General features: G+C 37.6%; 1 protein-coding gene across 3 annotated transcripts in view; it reads right to left on the minus strand.

Moving 5' to 3' along the window:
* Positions 1-807: 807 nt before the first annotated feature.
* The window catches only part of PRKCZ (protein kinase C zeta), a 38,345-nt gene continuing 21,014 nt past the window's right edge, over positions 808-18,138 (minus strand). For all 3 annotated transcript variants that reach the window (XM_005528365.3, XM_088066462.1, XM_088066461.1), the window contains 13 exons: positions 16,572-16,703; positions 15,351-15,432; positions 15,098-15,150; positions 12,949-13,137; positions 10,450-10,547; positions 7,415-7,501; positions 6,634-6,769; positions 6,046-6,133; positions 5,696-5,815; positions 5,099-5,178; positions 4,454-4,543; positions 1,498-1,613; positions 808-1,306 (listed from right to left, as the gene is read on the minus strand). In XM_005528365.3, coding sequence (XP_005528422.1) covers positions 1,219-1,306; positions 1,498-1,613; positions 4,454-4,543; positions 5,099-5,178; positions 5,696-5,815; positions 6,046-6,133; positions 6,634-6,769; positions 7,415-7,501; positions 10,450-10,547; positions 12,949-13,137; positions 15,098-15,150; positions 15,351-15,432; positions 16,572-16,703 — 1,359 coding nt within the window. In that variant the 3' untranslated portion in view covers positions 808-1,218. The remainder of the gene's footprint in view (positions 1,307-1,497; positions 1,614-4,453; positions 4,544-5,098; positions 5,179-5,695; positions 5,816-6,045; positions 6,134-6,633; positions 6,770-7,414; positions 7,502-10,449; positions 10,548-12,948; positions 13,138-15,097; positions 15,151-15,350; positions 15,433-16,571; positions 16,704-18,138) is intronic.

The following is an 18,138-nucleotide window of genomic DNA, read 5'->3' on the forward strand; positions in this document are numbered from 1 at the left end:
CCTGGCTCCCCTGGCACCCCCCAGTTCCCACCAGAAGGGATTCCATAGTTGTCTTTTGCTTTTTCCAATTTCTTAGGTATTAATTTTTCTTCCATGAAAAGAATTGTACTACTTTGATGCAAATAATTTTGCTGAAATATCCTATTCTCTACTGCAGAATGATTAGTTATTAATGGACACTGAGCAACCATAAGCAGACAGTTTATCGTAAGTAGGAGGTGTCCTTTATCAGGAAAGTAGATTTCATCTTACGGTTATTCTAAATTTGCTACTTAAACTTTAAGGCTATGCTTTACTAGGATTTTGCTCTACATCTGAATATTTGTATTGTTGATAAAAATACTTCTCAAAAATCTAATATACAACACAATATTATTGTAGGTGTAGGCACTGCTTAAGTAATGTTTAGAAATCCTTTGTGTGCAAATTTAATTTTCTTCAATCTCTACATTTTGGTAAATTTGGAGTTTAAGAGAACAGATTCTGAAATTGATACTGTAAATTCTAATTTGGAAAGAATCTCACTGAGTCACTCTGCATTCCAAATTCTACAAAAATGCAACTAAACATCAGGCTGCAGCTGTGAACTGTATCTTTCACATGGAAATGTTACTTAATATTAACAAGCAGAACTTACCAGGTGTAAAAATATCCCAAATATGCAATAATCCTTCAATGCAGTTTATCCATTTAGGCACTTAAATCTTGTACCCAAATTTATGTTTTGATTGCTAATAAAACACAACTCCTTTTAAATATATCTGAGATGTTTAGACAGGTACCACTTGTGAAAAAAGGCATCAAAAATAAGCTTCAACACCACCATAATATATTTTATTCTTCAGGATGTTACACTGCAATACTCTTCAACTGGGAGCTCATTGCATCAAATGTTTGTAGGAAGTGTGTGGATCTCAAAGTTTCTCATTATCTCCTTTTGCAGGGATGCAATGAACATTTCAATCCTTCATGAAACAGGCACAAAATGCAAATTCCTTCATTAATGAAGCCAGTTGTGTCAGTGCCCAGAATGTAAGAATCACTAAGTGGCAGAGGACACCCACCAAAATCATTATTCTCTTCTTTGATTTTCAGCAGCAAATTTGTTTTGAGATCATTGGTCTCTATCCAAAGTGACCAGTCCCCAGCCTCGCATGCATATACTGTAGTTAAGGATAAATTAATGTCATTCGCACTGTCCCCAACAAGGTCATTCCTTCATACTGTTTCTTCTGTTGACAGCAACAATGGATTAATATATTCAAATCCTTCAAATTCTGACTGATCTATTCGCTTTATTATATCTCTGAAAAACAAATGAGAGCAGTGATTAGTTTATCAGAACACTGGGCAGTCTTCTATCATCTAATAAGTTATGCAAGATACAAAGAATTTCAAATTTACTGTAACGTGACTATGTTTTAATGGCAAACACATAGTCTCTTAGTGATTTTCAGATAGTTTATGAATTAATTTCTGGGGCAAAGCCGCACGTACTCATCATCTGGGGTGAGCTGCACAGGCTCGCTGGTGAACTGCGTGTCAAAGTTATCCAACCCGTAATCGTCCGTGATCTGTGGCTGGAATGGGGGCGTCATCTGCTTCTTCTCCAGCTACCCAAAATATGGGGGACAGGAAAAAAATTACACTGTGGAAGAGTTACAGCATCCCTCAGGAAACTCAAATCCAACTGCTGTAAATGCTATTGGAAAGGAACATCAAAAATACCAAGTACTACACCTGACAAGCCAGGCAACAGATACCAGTACAGTTACTGCTCTGCATTTTAAAATAAAAATCCACAAATAATTCAGCCTTTTAAGTTCTCTCTAAATTGGTAGATTAGACTCAGGATTGATAAATTCCCACAGTACTGCAATACAGCAGTTAGCAAAATATATTTACTTTCGTTCCTGAGAAATCAACCTACTTTTCTTCCTGCATTTGTGTGCAATGTCACATAATCCAATTTATAGTAGACACTACCTTTCTAAATCTAACATTTATATTCAGTTAAAAAACTGTCTAGGCTGCAAATCTCCATAATCTAATTTAGGATAGGTAAGTGTGATGAGAGTGAGTAGTAGTTACCACTGACCAAAATGATCACTTGTATTACCAGCATTGGATAAAAACCTGATTTTAAGGCCAGGATCTCTCATGATGCTTGGTACAGAGCAAACAAAATGGGGAATAAATCACAGAAAAATCTTGGATTTCATGTTTCAGACAAGAGCACAGGAAGTATAGACGAAGATAGGAGGAAATTGTGAAACTGTCACAGGGTGGTGCATTAACATATCAACATCCCATCAATGATCAGGTCTGGGAAAGCACCATGAAATCCAAGTTGTGAGGAAAAAATAATCAGGTCCTCCCAAACAAGAATGGCAACATGAAAGAATCAGCAAAATGAATATTCAAAAACTGAAGTGGGTGGCAGGGCTGTCCCTGTGAGTTGTTGCCACACACTCACATCCAACAGCCAGGCACTATTCCACAAGGGATTAAACATCAGACTTCCTTCTTTGTTATACTCAGTAAAGTGTAAAAGCCCTCTTAAATCAGCCACAGAGAGATGGCTTCAGAAAACTGAGTTTTAACTTGAGAAAATGAGTGAAAAAATAGGTGGTGCAGCTCTAGAAAATGCCTAACTGCAAACAGGAGCTATGGCTTTGTAGCTCTTTCTCCAGCATATAATGATTAAACACCGGAAAACAGGCACTGAGGTAAGAATAGACTGAAAATCCCAAAACAATCCAAAAATGAGCTGCCCTGGATGCTACTGAGACATCCTACACCAGAGTGAGCAATCTGAAGTGTTCTGGGCTCTGCCACACACTTTGGATGACTAACACATGGAAAAATGTTCCTGGGCTGTGTGTTCACCTTCCCTGTATTTATTTTTCCATTTAGCTCAAGCTTCACACGGAACAAGTTTAAATCAGTGTTAGACTCATTTCCTTAGGTTCCAACTTGAAAAGATTCGGAAAAACTTTTAAGTCCAAATGTTTTCTTTGAAATGCAGGTGGTGAGTATGAGATTCTAATAACTAAAAAAGCTTTCCAAGTATTTTCTCATTTTTTCCTGAGTACATTTTCCAGAACTTATTAGAAATTTAACTTCAAATTTATCTGGTGTTGATCCTCCTGAGCAGTACTCTCTTAATAGTATGACGAAGCAGATCATCTAAATATTCCTATTTTTTTAAAAAGTAGAGATTTAATATCGAAGCATTCCACCATAAAAAAACGTTAGAAAATATAAGAATTCAGTCAGCGTAAATGTTGGCCAAGAAGTATCAATTTTGATGAAGAGTTTTTTTTTCTACAAATAAACAAAATATAAATCTAACAGCTGTCATTTTCCCTCTCTCTCAAAAAACTTCAAAGCAGAACAAACTGGAAGACATTATGTTCTGCTCCACACCCCCAGGTGAGCTGTACCAGGGGACCACAAGAGAGAAAAAACAAAACAAAAAATAACAAAAAACAAACAAACAAGAAAAAAAACCACCAAAAAACCACACAAAAAACCCCAAAAAACAATAAAATAACCAAAAAAACCAACAAACACCAAAAAACCCCACTCAGGTTGAAGGGATAACTCCAAACAAGGGATGTCTGACAAAACCAAAGACAGCCCTCATTACAGGGATAATTTTGTAAACACCAGGTCTTTTAAAGCAGGGACTCTTTCTGCAGTGAGTGTGTTCTCTGAAGAATGTTACAATGAAATTCAGAGCAGAAACTTCAAAGGGAAAATGAAACTCTGCAGCTTTCTCTCATCTGAACTTTCATGTTAGTGTTGCCTCTTCCTACACTTCCTGCAGCCTTTCCAGACTATGGAAATACTACAGAGACACACTTTTCAATTGTTAACCACCTGTTAAAAATGTAATGCTGATAGGGAGGTGCTCCAGACTTTACAGCATTTATTGCTCAAGTGCCAATAAATGCTACTATGGCATTTCTGGGATGGTTTCCACACTTAAGACAGAAGGTAACACAATTGCCAAGTAGCAGAAGATATAAAAACCCAATTTTGATACAATTTTATGCTTGCAAACCCACTAAAAAGCAAGTCGTCTTCTTCACTATGAACCAAAAACCTCCCTCACCCCAACATTACTGAAGAAAACCTGCAAACTGTAATCAGAGCGCCTTTAAAAATAAGCCCAGTACTCTCCTGTCACATCCTTAACAAAAGGGACTGATCCTGCTCACTCCCCCTCAGGTCCCTAAACCCTGGGACAGCCACCTGAACAATCCTGCTGATTTTAGGAGTCATAGAATTGGTAAATTCAGCTGGGTTTTGATGTACTGTGACTGCTACTTTTACAGTCCTAGAATTCATTTTCCCTGTTTGCAACAGGGTTGTTCATATGCACAAAATGAATAAATTAGTGAATTATTCCTTTTGAAAACCCAGAAACACAAGGACTGATTTTTACCAGATCCCAATCTATGCTGCGGAAAAACGTGTGAGACTTGATATCAGCAAATCCCGTCTGGGGCTGACAGCCAAGCCTTTCTTTGGGATCCTGTGGAAAACAGACACTGGAATTACACACTCCAAGCCTCTTACAGCCCACATTTGCCAAAAGCCCACAGAGATGACTCCAGCATTCCCAAGACTGTGTAAACTCTGCTGGGATAAACACACTATGGGTAGCAAGGGATGTTTAATTCTTTTTTTTTTAAATAAAATTTGTTTGAAACTTAATTTTTAAATGATCTTTTACAGCTTCTTAAAATAAGAGATTTCTTTAGCAATGTATAATTCATATCCTTCTTTTTTCCATTAATGATAATGGATCTTCAGATTCCAATCAGCTTAATTAAATGAGTAATATATATTACAGAAAAGAGTTTATAAACAAAGCTACAGTTATTTTTTAAAAGCCTGCACCTAGATGAAAATCAAGCCCATGCTGTGGAATTCCCTCAATAAATTTCCAGCTAAGTGGGATTTTTAACATAGAGGACACCAAGGTTTTATACATTTTCTTAATAGTAAGCTGATTAACTGTATCACTTTCAACAGGAAGCTCTGACTTCCAGCTTTCAGATGCTAAAAATAAGAGACTGTTATTTACCTTGTTTAAAAATCCTTTTAACACATGGGAAGCCTTGACAGAAAGAAACCTTGGAATCCGGATTGGCTTCTCCAGAATAACTGTGACAGGTTTAAAAACAGCAATATTGGGTTTTGGTTCGTGACACTGACCAGTTTCAATACAAACACTTATTTCAGTATGGTACCAGTTAGAAAATGGAAGATACAGTAATTATTTAAAATCATGCAAACAAAAGGAGCTACAGGAATTCAAGGCATTGTTCTATTGACATTGGAAGATTTCCTAAGGGACATGTTACCTTCAATACCCTTTGCTATTATTTGTTGTATAAATAGGAAATAAAACTTCCAGTACTCAGTATATTTCAGTCCACACTTTGTGATTTTAAACAGAAAATGATTTTATATCAGGCCCTTCAAGAAGAGCATTGACAGATTCTGTCACAGAACTGCAGGAACTGCTCTAAAGAAGTTTTGCCTGTTACGGAGTTTGCAGCTTCACAACTGACCAGCTCCAGCAGCTGTGGGGCAATATTGGGAAAGGGAACCCTAACTCTGCTATGCAAACTGCCCATTTTGATTGTATCCCCCCCAACCCAAACCCCAAAGGCTGTACCTTGGAAGAGGTAATCTTCAGTGTTCATGTCTGGATTGTCAGTGATGATGTCGAATGGGGACCTCCCCGCCATCATCTCAAACATCAGCACTCCCAGTGCCCACCAGTCCACACTGAAGCCTATAAAATCATTTAATAAATATTTTTCAGGCCAAGTATGACTTAAAAGAAGCTGAAATAAGTGATTGGAAGAGAAAAAACCACTTTATTTCAGGATAAAAATTAAATTGTAAACAACCACTCAAGTTTTACTACATATTAACATTAAAAAAAAGTGTAGAGTCAAAAAATTAATTGCATTGAACCAAGCTGCATTTTTTGTAACTATAGGTTGTTTAGTCATGACTTACCATATTCTTCTCCTCTGAGGATCTCTGGTGCAATGTAATTTGGTGTCCCACAGAAAGTGCTTGTAGTGTCACCTGGGCCCAAACCTTCCTACATGCAGAAATAATTTCATAAATTAAAAGCTGACCTCCTTTTCTGGGTATTTCCTTTAATTAGACTTAAAACCTCAAGTTACTCAGGGACTTCAAAGAGCTTCCTTTCACAAAATAAATAGTCATAGTGCTCAAAATGCCCTAGGACTCCACAGCTCCTCTTCAGCAAAGCTGATGAAAAATGAGTTATATGTAGGTAACAATACTACTGAGCTACAACATGTAGGTAACAATATTTTGTTCACTAATTACAGATACAGATACATTTAAAAAAATCAGTTCAACAATTTGGAAGTCCCTTTCAAATAAATGTTGGGGAAACAAAACTTCTATTACAATTCAGTTCCAAATGTGGTTCTATTCAACAGTTAAGTTTTTTCAAAATAAACTTCTAATTTCACAACTAAATTCTGGGCTCAGTAACACTAGTGTTTATATAAAGATGAATTTTCTTAGTGCTCCCTAAGAGTCACAGAAAAAAGGTCAGGAAAATCCTACCTTGCACATGCCATAATCTGTTAATTTGATATGACCCTCTGCATCTAAGAGAACATTGTCCAGTTTTAAATCTCTGTAGATGATGCCTCTTTCATGCAGGAAGTTTAGAGCAATACAAATTTCAGCAGCATAAAACCTGAAATTAAGAAGGAGAAAGTTCTTATTACCATTAAGATGACAACAAAAGCTGGTGCAATTTAAACGTCTGTTTTTAAAAACATAATTTTACAGCTTACAACTTTTATGTATGAATAGCACTAAAAACCCCAAGCAACATTTATTGATAAGAACACTGACCTCTTGTAAGACCATTCCCTAAATAAAAATGAGATTTTTTTTTTCATTCTACTAATTAAGAAAATATTTATTCTTTATTCTACAGATTTTTTTTTTCTGAAGATTACACATAGCAAGATGGAAGATCTTTATTTTCCTCTAATTCAGAGTGACAGTGAGCCTTTGTGTGGTGCAGGGCCATGCAAACTGGAGTTTTAATCTTCTCCCACCAGCACGGTATTATTTCAACATCAGAGCAAATTAGATAGAATATTACATGTTCTATCAACAGACCAAAGAGGCATCACCTAAATATGAAGCAATAAAGAGGAGTAAATTGGAATAACTTCTACTGCTGATGGACTGCTTGCTCTCTAAAAATAATCACATTCTTCAAAAAGATAAAATTTACATTTCTTCCCAGGCAGGACATTCTAAACTTAAGAATCCAAGTCCATTAAAGCACCAAAACCGAAGAAAACACATGCCCTGTGTCAGGAAATACCTTGCATGTTCCTCAGGAAGTTTCCTCTGCCGCTGCATATGGAACATGAGGTCTCCCCCATTCACATACTCTATGACAAGGAACAATCTGAAATTATAGAACACAAATCATGCATTCCAAGGAAACTCTCCAGAAAAGCTGTTTTTATTCTTCCCATCTGAGCCATTTTCACTTCCACTCTTGATTGAGACTTCTAGATTTCTTGTAGTTACAGAAACTACTCTTGAGGGAAAAAAGAGAGTACTTATTTGATGTATATTATGTAGGAACATCCTCTTTAAATGCCACTGCCTTTATCCATATAAATTAATTAATTATAAGTTATAATTTATGAATTCAACAAGTGTGACACTGTACACAACACAGGCACCAGGTGGAAGCTCTGGGCTCATTTGTTCCTCTGGAGAATGAATGTTTCAAACAGGCTGCTCTAAACTAGGGAAAAGTCAGTAGGGGACAGAAATCCAGGTGGAATTGGGCAGACAAAAATTTTTATGACAGCCTGCAGGAAAGCTTTCATCCTTGGGAAAATATGATCCAGGCAATGCTGCCAATGTCAGAGAGAGCTCAGAATAGGAATGTGCTGAGGGAGAGCTTCTGGGGAAGGTTAGGCTGGCCCAGGGAGCAGCATCTCCTTCTACACCTCATTTTCCATGAGCTGAAAACTCCTTTCCACACATCCACACACTCGAAAACATTCAGTTTGGAGAACATGTGCTCCAGTCTCTCAAGATCACTCTAGCTGGCGATTTTCTTTGTTCCTTGAAAAGGAGTCTTTGTTTGAAAAAGTTATAAAGTGTTAAACTAGGAAAATCTGTTGGATAAAATCCAGCTGGCAGGACTCTGAGTGGCCTCCCCACAAGAAGAATAATGCTAAACTGAACTTAAATAAGCAACAAACAAAAATACATAACAATGCCATGAGTATTTTATTAAAGCACTCCTGATGTTTTCTGCTGCCAGCTTTCCTATCCTATTTAGAAGTCCCCAATGCTTTATCACCATTCAGAAGTTGCATTTTCGAGCTCCTTATCAAGTCACATTCAAGTATATCAGTAGTGGCAGGCCTTGCTGGGTTTAGGATTTAGTGAAACATCCCCAGTTTTGCAGGCTGGACGCTTCAGGTTGATGCCATCCTTGGAAGAAACTTATCTGGCAATTCTGGGTAAGTCCAAGGCACATATTTTATTACAATAATGAAACAAGCATCATCTGTATCTGAAACAATGAACAGCTACATACAGCATCAATTAGCCCCACATTTAGATACACATTTGTGTTAAAAACTTATTTAAAACTATATTCAAGAGGAAGAGCATCTTCTGTGACCTTCCTGTTAGTACCCTTGTCACAACCTGTTCTATCACAACTCATTTTCCTTGGGCCACTTAACGCAATCTGATGTTGATGAATTTATTCACTCTGAATCAGGTTTGTGCTTTTCCTGCTTGATGTAAATGAGGTCATAGTTATGATTTTATAAAATTATATCTATAATTAAGTTGTGAACTCATGACATTATGGTTATATCCATGGCAATTGGCTGAAGTTACCAACAAAAAACTAGAGTTTCACTGCAAGAAGCAGCTGAGCTGGAAAAGCAGGACTCATAAAGATACATCAGGAATACAGAAAGCTTTGATTATGTTCAGCATGGGGTTTCTTTCCTATTTCTGCTCCTCAGCTCTGTCAGTATAGCTGCCAAAAACAAATGCACAAGGTCCTACTGCTGACTCGGCTTTTTCCTGGGTTTCAGTAGTTACAAGAAACTTCATTCTCAATCCCTCACCCTGCCTGACAACTTGAATTTTTATATTTGGTGTACAATTCTATTTTGTGTTTGGTGAGAAAGTGTTTGGGAATGTTGGTTTAACTTAAGAGCCTTACCAAACAGTTTGTCAGTTGTCTAAAGGTTTATTTATTCTTTCTGACAAGTCTGTTTTGGTCAAATCCTGACACAGTGACCTTTAGGAATCATTCTTTATTTCTTTCTCCCTGCTTTCAAACACTCCTTGGTCCATGTACCTTCAGAACACTGATACAGCTCCTTTACCTCCTTCACCCTTTTTCTCTGCTGGAAGATTTCCTCTGTCTCTAACCATTAGGGAGGTGAAAATTTGGGGACTGAAGAAATGTACAGTGCATAGCTTTGTATTTTAAAACTTGACAATACACATTGCAACAAACAGATGATTATTCTTAAGGATAAATGACTGGAAAATCCATGAAAACTTTTTAAAACTTTGCACTCTGCACTGCAAGTAAGTTGGATAGAAAGACAATTTTCTGATTATGACACAATAGCATGAGGCAATATAAAAGTGTAACAGCAAACAAGTGCTTGTGAAAACAAAAAATATCCCAAACCACCAGCAAACCACACCTCAATTCCCCAGTAACATACTCTGGCATGGACATGAAAGTTCTTATTTTCTTCATATTCCAATTGCAAAATAAGCAGCAAATAATCCAGGTCATATTGTGCACATAGGGACAAAAGAATTAGTATTTCTAAGTAGTTAAGAGTTAAATAAGCACTTTCTCAAAATCACACACTGCTTTGATATGTGCTAAAGGCTTTTAAGCTTCATAGGTAACAGTACCACTATGCAAGTATGGGTTTATAGTATCATTAAAAGGTTATTACTGGGCAGCCCAACTCTCAGGCTCTTTAGGAACAGTGAACTGCTGAGAACTGATATGGCCTCCTCAGCAGAAGGTGCTGTAAACTGTGTTCCCCATTTCACAGGGCTGTGCTCAGGATCCTCCTCTTCCTCATTCCCCCTCCCCCTTCAGGTCTGACCCAGAACACCAGACTTTTCTCCAGACTCCTGCCTGAGTTACCCCTCTAGAAATGACTTTGTTGCAGCAGTGAATCCCTGACAATGCTAATGCTTCCTTCCAAAAATTCCTTGCTCTGTGATGGCAGTGGTTACATTTGCATTAGGAGAAGCAGTTCAGCACAATGATCAAGATTCTCAGGGAAAGAAAAAAAGAAAAAAAGAAAAAAAAAAAAAAGTTCAGATCATTCTTACCGACTTGTTGTTTGAAAGCATGAATGTAAACCAACTAGGAATGGGTTACTGGATGCCTGTTCAAACACATGTTTCTCTGTCTGTACCCAATCAATATCCTGAAACAGAGTAATTGAACAATCAGATCTCCTGCTGGATAACCACTGTGGGTATTCCCAGAAAAACACCTGTGAACATTACAGTGCAGCCTTACACACGCTGTCATTGTTATATTGTTCTTCAGAAAAACAGACCCCTCAAAATCTGGAGTAAATTATAAAACTCTGTAATTCAATTATATATTCAGAAGTTATTTAACCACTTAAGGAAGCCCTGCACAAAATATAAGTCATTGTTAATAACATACATCTGCAATATTTGACAAACTGCTCACACTGCTGCATGGAAATAATTTGAGTTCTTACATAAATGATCCCAATGAGCTGTTGAAGCAGCTCATGCCAGTAACACAAGCAACGTGAATCTCCAGCTTTTAAAAGGTTCAAGGGAACTGAACTTCATCTCCTCATCTGAAATTCAAATTTAATTCAATAAAACTACCAAAACCTGTTTAGTTGGTCCAGCCAAAATTATTTCAAAGCATCACAGATACCTTTAAGCCTTCAACAGGGAGAAGTCTTGAACACGCAGTGGAAAACCACATCATAAAAACCTACCACAGTTTGCGTGATACTGGCACAGTGCTGCAAAATTCAGAGCTGTGATAAAGCATTTAAGCTTTACTTCATATAACCATGCACAATTTAAACATCACAGCTGGGTTTAGCAGCAGATATTCACCCTTCATGCAATGCACTGATCATGTGCCACCCTGCAAACACTCAGGACCCTGCCAATATACCAGAACTGTACTTGTTCTAAAAATTCTCCATTTACCACAGATACTCCCATCATCCCAACCAATCTGGAGACAATAAATACAGAGACTGAGAAATCAGACCTTCCTGTCAGGGATGGATGCCAACACTGAAGTCTCAGAGGAAACCAAGAACTGTCATCATCAAATTAAATAAACCTCTTAGGTTTTGTGTGTGGACCCTCATGAAGATCACCTTGGAAGGGTAAACCTGAGTCTAGACCAAAATCCAGAGCCAAAATCCAATTTTGAATAAAGCACTAAATATGTCCACTTCTTGGTTTAACTAAATGAGCTTCTCTTTAAGAGTCTTTAAATTCATTAGTGCACTTGTGTACCTGGCATTAGGATTTTACCAGTGCTCAATTTTACAAAACTAAGTTTAGCTAAACTGAACAGAAGCCCAGGTATTTGCCTTCCCTCTATCTCTCTTCTCTCTACTATCACCCATACCCTGGAAAGCACCAGCTAATTTCAACATGCTAATACTTGCTATGTAATTGATTTTTCCTTCTTTGTGGAACACTTCTAAGGTGAAATTTCCATTACTTGCAGTATCTCATGCACTCACAGAATTCAGTCAATTTCCTATCAATTCCCAGAATTTCATTATACACCCTATCTTAGGGAAAAGAAAAACCAATTAGCTCTATCTTCTACGTAGTTACAAGAGCCACATTCCAGAAAGCCTTTCCACATCTGCCTCTGGCTCTCAAACAGCTGCACAACTCATTAAACAGGACTTGGCTTTGGCTCCCACCTTCTTGGAAAAACACATGTTAAAAAAGGAAACAGTAAATAAACCACACAACAATGGTTTACAAAATAAACGTCAAATAAATGAGAAAGCCAAAGGATTTTAGGAGAACTAAGCCCAGCCTGGAATGTCTGGAATTATCACAAAGATGACAGCCAGAGCAACTGATTGAAACTACCAACACAAAGAGCACTTAAAATAGTGTTTTGATGTTTTTTTCCCAAACATCCTACTTTCAAAAAAGTGTAGTATAGGAAAAAGATGAAAAAAAACAAACAAAAAACTTCCCTTTTTAATTTTCAATTTTCCCCCAAAATTTGTGCTTTGAGATCTTGTATTAAAAAAAATCTGAAGGATTTTGAAAATAATCGAGAAATGCAGCAGATTTCTGTGGCAGACAAACACAGGGATCTCAAATGGCAGTAGCATAATTTTTGAACTCACAGAAGAAATATTTCAGAATACTGAGTCACTTGTGCATAGGCTCTGCCAACATGAGTGTAAGAACAGTTTCAGCTCCGCTTCTGACACACAATGCTTTTGCCTTGAAAAACATATTTACTTTCTTTCAAAATTAACTTCACAAATTCACCCCATTTATCTCATCACTTACAGATTAGCACATCCATGTTGAAAGGTTTAATACATGATTTCTACCAAGACCATTAGTAATTGTTAATTGTTATTAAAATTAGGGACATTTATCTCAGATTTCATCCTGGTGCTTCATGCAGAGTTGATGACAAATGAGTTCAAATGACAGAAAAACTTCTCTGCCAGAGAAGTTGTCTGAAACATGAGCTCCTTGCTTAGTTGAGTGGTTTCTGTTAAAAGCATAGTAAGTTTTTATAATATGTAACAGAATGCAATTAACACAGACTTTTACCTCATCATCATGGACCAGTTCTTTTTTCACTACTTTCATAGCATAAACCTGATCATTCTTTTTTAACCGAACTAGAAGAACTTTGGCATAACTTCCACGGCCGATAACTCGAATTAAATCAAAGTCCTGGAGTCCAAGCCCCTGAGAAATCTTAATTCCATCCATTCCATCAATGACTGGTTTGAGATCCTGTGTAAAAAGAAACAGATGCTAGAAACTGGGGACAATTCCATAGCAAGTAACTATTAACGCAGAATGATCTTTAAGCACTGGGCAGAATTTGCTGACTTTGCTTGGCACTGGCACCCAGGGCTGTTTGGAACATCTTTGTTTACAAATCTTTGGTTGCCATTGGGTTTGCTTTTACTAAAAGTTACTGTTTTCTTCAAGAAAGTAGTTCATCCAACTAATAATTTTCATATTCTTGAAAAATGAGGTCTATCCAAATTCCTGAACCTCAAGCCATGGACATTGTATCCTTTGTACAAAGTGAGGAACATTGTCAATATTCTGACAGATACAGCACAAATTAATAAAGGCTATCTAAAAATAAGATGAGTAAGGAAACTAATTTGCTAATGAATATACCTGCCTTGGTTTCAGTTTAGGCAACAACTATGCGTATTCAGCTCACTATAATTTTGATAAAAATTAAGATTCCTAACAGGTTCCTGGGAACACACAGAAGCAGATCTCAATTTCTCAACTCTAAGAAATTGCAGGAAATATTCCACTATGAAGAATGTAATTTTTAAATTCATTATTTTAAAAAGAGAAATTTTATCATCTTGACTGTCTGCTGGAACTAGATGTGAAAACATGGGACTGAAGATGGAGCAGCTGAACTAGACAAATACAGCAAGTACTTGAACTTTCAGGTTTTACCAATATACCCAAGGCTTTGACACACTTCTGTGGCCTATTTTTATTTGACCTCACACTACTGTACTTGTAGACAGATCAGCATTCTGCAGAACTGTGGAAAGTGTTTATATAAAGAATCTTGATCTAGGATTGACTGCTATTAGAAGAGATTGCTCTAAGCTTAAAGATTCTAGACAAAGCTCCCATAACACCAACTCCTTTCTATAGGATACCTTAAATTATTTCAGTACAGCTCAAAGGCAAGGTGGGACAATCAGAGCAGCATCATTCAGGACAGCTGAGCAAAAACAGCACCTACCAAATTTCAACATAAACCTGAGAACTGACCACAGCTAAAGTGAGCGATTAAAATTCTCTGATGTGCTTTTAATTTCTACCCTTCCACTTCTGATTTTTGGATAATCATACATGGCTGAAAATAAGGCAGTCACCCAGGAGCAGGAACTACTCAAGTATGAAAGGAATGGTAGTGACAAGCATTGTAGTGGAGGCAAGGGAAAATGGTGCAGTATTGCTCAGAGGGGAACATCAGAGCAACTGCCAGTGTTCTGCAGAGTGCATCCTATTTATTTTAAATATGCCAGAAGCTTTCTTAAAAGAAATGTCTTTAAGCCCTTTAGAATTGAAGCATATTCAGTTTTTTCAGACTGCTCTAGAGGAGTAACATTGTTGATGTGCAGAGATTGAGTCAGATCTTACACAAAAGACCTGAAAAAAGAGTTTAAGTATATGTTATTCTACTTGTGCTTCCACAGAAGCTGTCTAAAAATGCTTAGGTATTATTTATATGAACCCTCTCAGAGTACTGGGTAGTTAATGGATTACCAGACTGAACCAAGTTCCACAGCAATAGTCTGAGGGTGACAAGAGTTGAACATCCATCAGGGACAGCAGTCAAGGCAATGGCAAAGCCACCATTTGTCGTAAGGACCGTGAAATCCTCTGCTAAATCACTGTTATTCCAACAAGTGGAAGTGAGGAAACAAAAATGTTAAAAGGTATCTTGGATCATGAGTGGAATGACAACAGCTGAACAGATAAGAAATCTGAAAAAAATCCAATAAAAAAGCTTAAAAAAAAATTATCAACTTTTAGAAAAAAAAAAACAAAAAAACTTTTGCAAAGGGCAGCAGAAAGCCCAGAACAAATAATCAGCTATAATAATTAGGTTGGACTTGATGATCTCAAAGGTGTTTTCCAACCTAGTTCATTCTGTGATTTGGAGTACCTAAATACAAATTGGAAAAATATTTTAAGAACATACCTCAGAGTCATCTTTAATGGTGTCATGTTTCCGGTTTGAAGGAATGTAGGGAACTGGAAAAGAAATCAAAGTGGTGTGGTTATAAAGGCCTTCATTGAAATAGTTTTAAAAATCAATAAACAGAAAGATATTTAGTAGTTTTTGGCCGGTTTGCTTTAAATATTACTGGAAAGTTGACCATGTTTTTCCACTTTTGTAAACAGGAAGAGTTAAGAATGAGGGCAAGAGGGATTCTAAATAACAAAGCACTCACTTCCATCTGTGTCTTCAGAAGGGACATCAGCCTCATCGTTTTTGTCATCTAAGCGAGGTTCCTGGGAAGGCATGACAGAATCCTGCCAAACACACAGGTCACACCAACAAACCACAATGGGCGTGCAGCCCCCTATGAGTGCCCTCCCTTATACTACAGCTCCATGAGATCTTCACATTTTCCATAATGAAAACTGGATTTTGGAGACTTTGTAGCCAAATATTAACATTTTGTAATGCATGATAAAACCAGCCTACCAAAACCTAAATGCTAGATTAGCTATTCTCTGCAGCTACAACAGATGCTTGGCTGTCTTCTAAAAGTAAGAGTGGTGTATTTTACAGCAAAGTTCAAACTTTTATTCTACTTAAAGACCTCTGAGTGTTTTGCATGGAACTACAACCAAGTAAACGTTTCAGCATGATGTTACACACTCCATTTAGAGCACTGGCATATTCCTTTCCTGCTTAATAAAAACATGAATTGTTGCTTATTATGCATAAATTAGTGAAGATCACAATAACAGATATTTTGTATTGCATTTAGACGCTGGGTTCATCCCCAAGCCTACAAGACAAGGAGGACTACTCCAGGAAGAACAGCAGCATGCAGAAATTAATTGGCAAAGAATTGGTAATGTCAAGGCAAGTCACATACAATACCAGCAAAGAAAAATACTGGTTTAAGTTCCAAGTCACAAGAAACATGATACAACCACCAGTAAAATACTGGGGATGAATACAGGAAAGGGATAAAATTCAGATACATAGATGTTTAAATGTTTTGATATTTAAAGCCTAGGAAAGACACCAGCATTGGCACTGGAATGATGGTCATGGAGAGGAGGAGAACAGTACTGGAGAGACTGAGATGGCAAGAACAGGAAAGCAATATGCCTTTCTGAAAAGAGCAGTGCAGAAATTATATCAGTGCCTTAGTTCTTAAAACATTCCCACAGGCTAAAAGGAATAGCTTCTGAGGTTGCCAGGGTCTAATGGAGAAGTTAAATTCAAGCTTGAACATACTGAAGTCACATCACAAACTTTCTTTCTCATTTTTTCTCTGCTCACAATCCAAAGGCTTGTCCTCTGCAGAAACAGAATATACTCCCAAGTGTTACAAATCCACAGCTATGCTCACATTTCATTACTCAGGACACATTTACCAACAGCAGCACAGGCCAGAGTGGCACCCCTCAGCCCTGCTACAATACATACTCACCATATGCCTTTTGCAGGTCAGTGGGACAAGGATATGACAACGTTTATGGACCAACAGCTTGCAGTTGATACACTTGTAGCCTTGCCTGGCGAGCCCCCATATCCTTTCACTGCACTGGCCACAGTATGCTCTCTGCAAGTCACAATGCACATTGTCAGTTCCAGGATCAATCCCTGCTGGAAGTGAGCAGTTCTCTAGCAGCAAGAGCCCATCCCAGTCAACTAACAGATGTTCCATAATAATTTTAGAATACCCAGAATTACAATAATAGCTGAAGGTTATATTTCACACCCAAAATTCAGCTAAATGCAGTTCTTTTTAAATTAATGTTAGGAAAACTAATACCTCAAGCATGTGGAACACATTAGTGTGACATCAGCAAATAGTTTTTAGAGAATAAGTCCACTTAGAATCTCAGGTTTTGACAGAGATTACCCAAACAGAACTGCCAGAATTTGGTACTACACAATTATGTATAAAAAGCACCGAAACAGACCGTGTTGGAGAGCACTGGCACAAAAAGTTTATCACACAATGTGTAAAAAGTGTTCTACATCTACACCTATACATTTTAACAGTGGTAGAAACTTTGCATAATTAAAATCCATTAATCATGTCTGATAATAAGCCTCTCTGTTGCACTGAGCATCAAAAATCCATGGTGTTTTAACATATGCAACAAAAGAGCAAAATGAGGATAATGAAGAAGCCAGACATCCTGCTGCCGACTTTAACAGGAGATGTTTTTAAATCACTGTTCCAGTGTATGTTGCTACGGTCACTTCATCCACTCTACTCAAATTGGCAAACAACAATCTGAGATCCTTACACACAAAAGTCACCCAGGTCCAGTGATCCCACCTCACACTACCAGTATAAAACTCGCTCATTATTCCCTGGCTGCCAATGCTCTTCAATAACTCCTGTAGCAGGCTGAGGTATTGCCCATCACCCTGCAGCTGCTCCCAGCTCAGACAGAGCTCCCAAAGCCACAATGCCAGTCTGTTCCTCCCAGGCACTGCCCATTACACTGCGGTCATTCAGATGCTCACACCAGTGACTCACACACACTCCTGCCCAAAACTCTTCAGCTCCTGAAAATCCCTACTAGTAGTGCTAGAATAGTTAAAAAAATAATATTCCTCTTGCTGTATTTTGGTAGTTGTAGAAAACAGGACTTAATTCCATCTCCCTCATCTGTGCAACCAGTCCTCCTCAATCAGAGAAACCTAAACTGCACCGCCCAGAAAAAGAAAAACAACCCAAAAACTGCCAGATGAGAGGAAGCCTGGGATATCTACTGCCACCTCTTCCAAAATTCCTGGCCCACCAGACTTCCTTCAGTATCCTTTTATAGGTTTTGCAGCAGTAGTATTAAGACTAAATAAAATCTGTCAGGACCTGGAAGTAGAGGCAGATCCCAAATTCCATCAGAAATTCAGGTAACCCTTTCATACCTCTCCAAAACACATGCAGTCAAAGCCATATCAGAGAGCTGACCTTTATGTTATGTTCAACAATATTAAAGTTTAAATTTTTGCATGTGTTCATTCATCTGAATGACCTG

This window comes from Pseudopodoces humilis, chromosome 24 (genome assembly GCF_049639895.1).
Source record: "Pseudopodoces humilis isolate 2021_Gansu_Grassland_sample_001 chromosome 24, ASM4963989v1, whole genome shotgun sequence".
NCBI lineage: Eukaryota > Metazoa > Chordata > Aves > Passeriformes > Paridae > Pseudopodoces > Pseudopodoces humilis.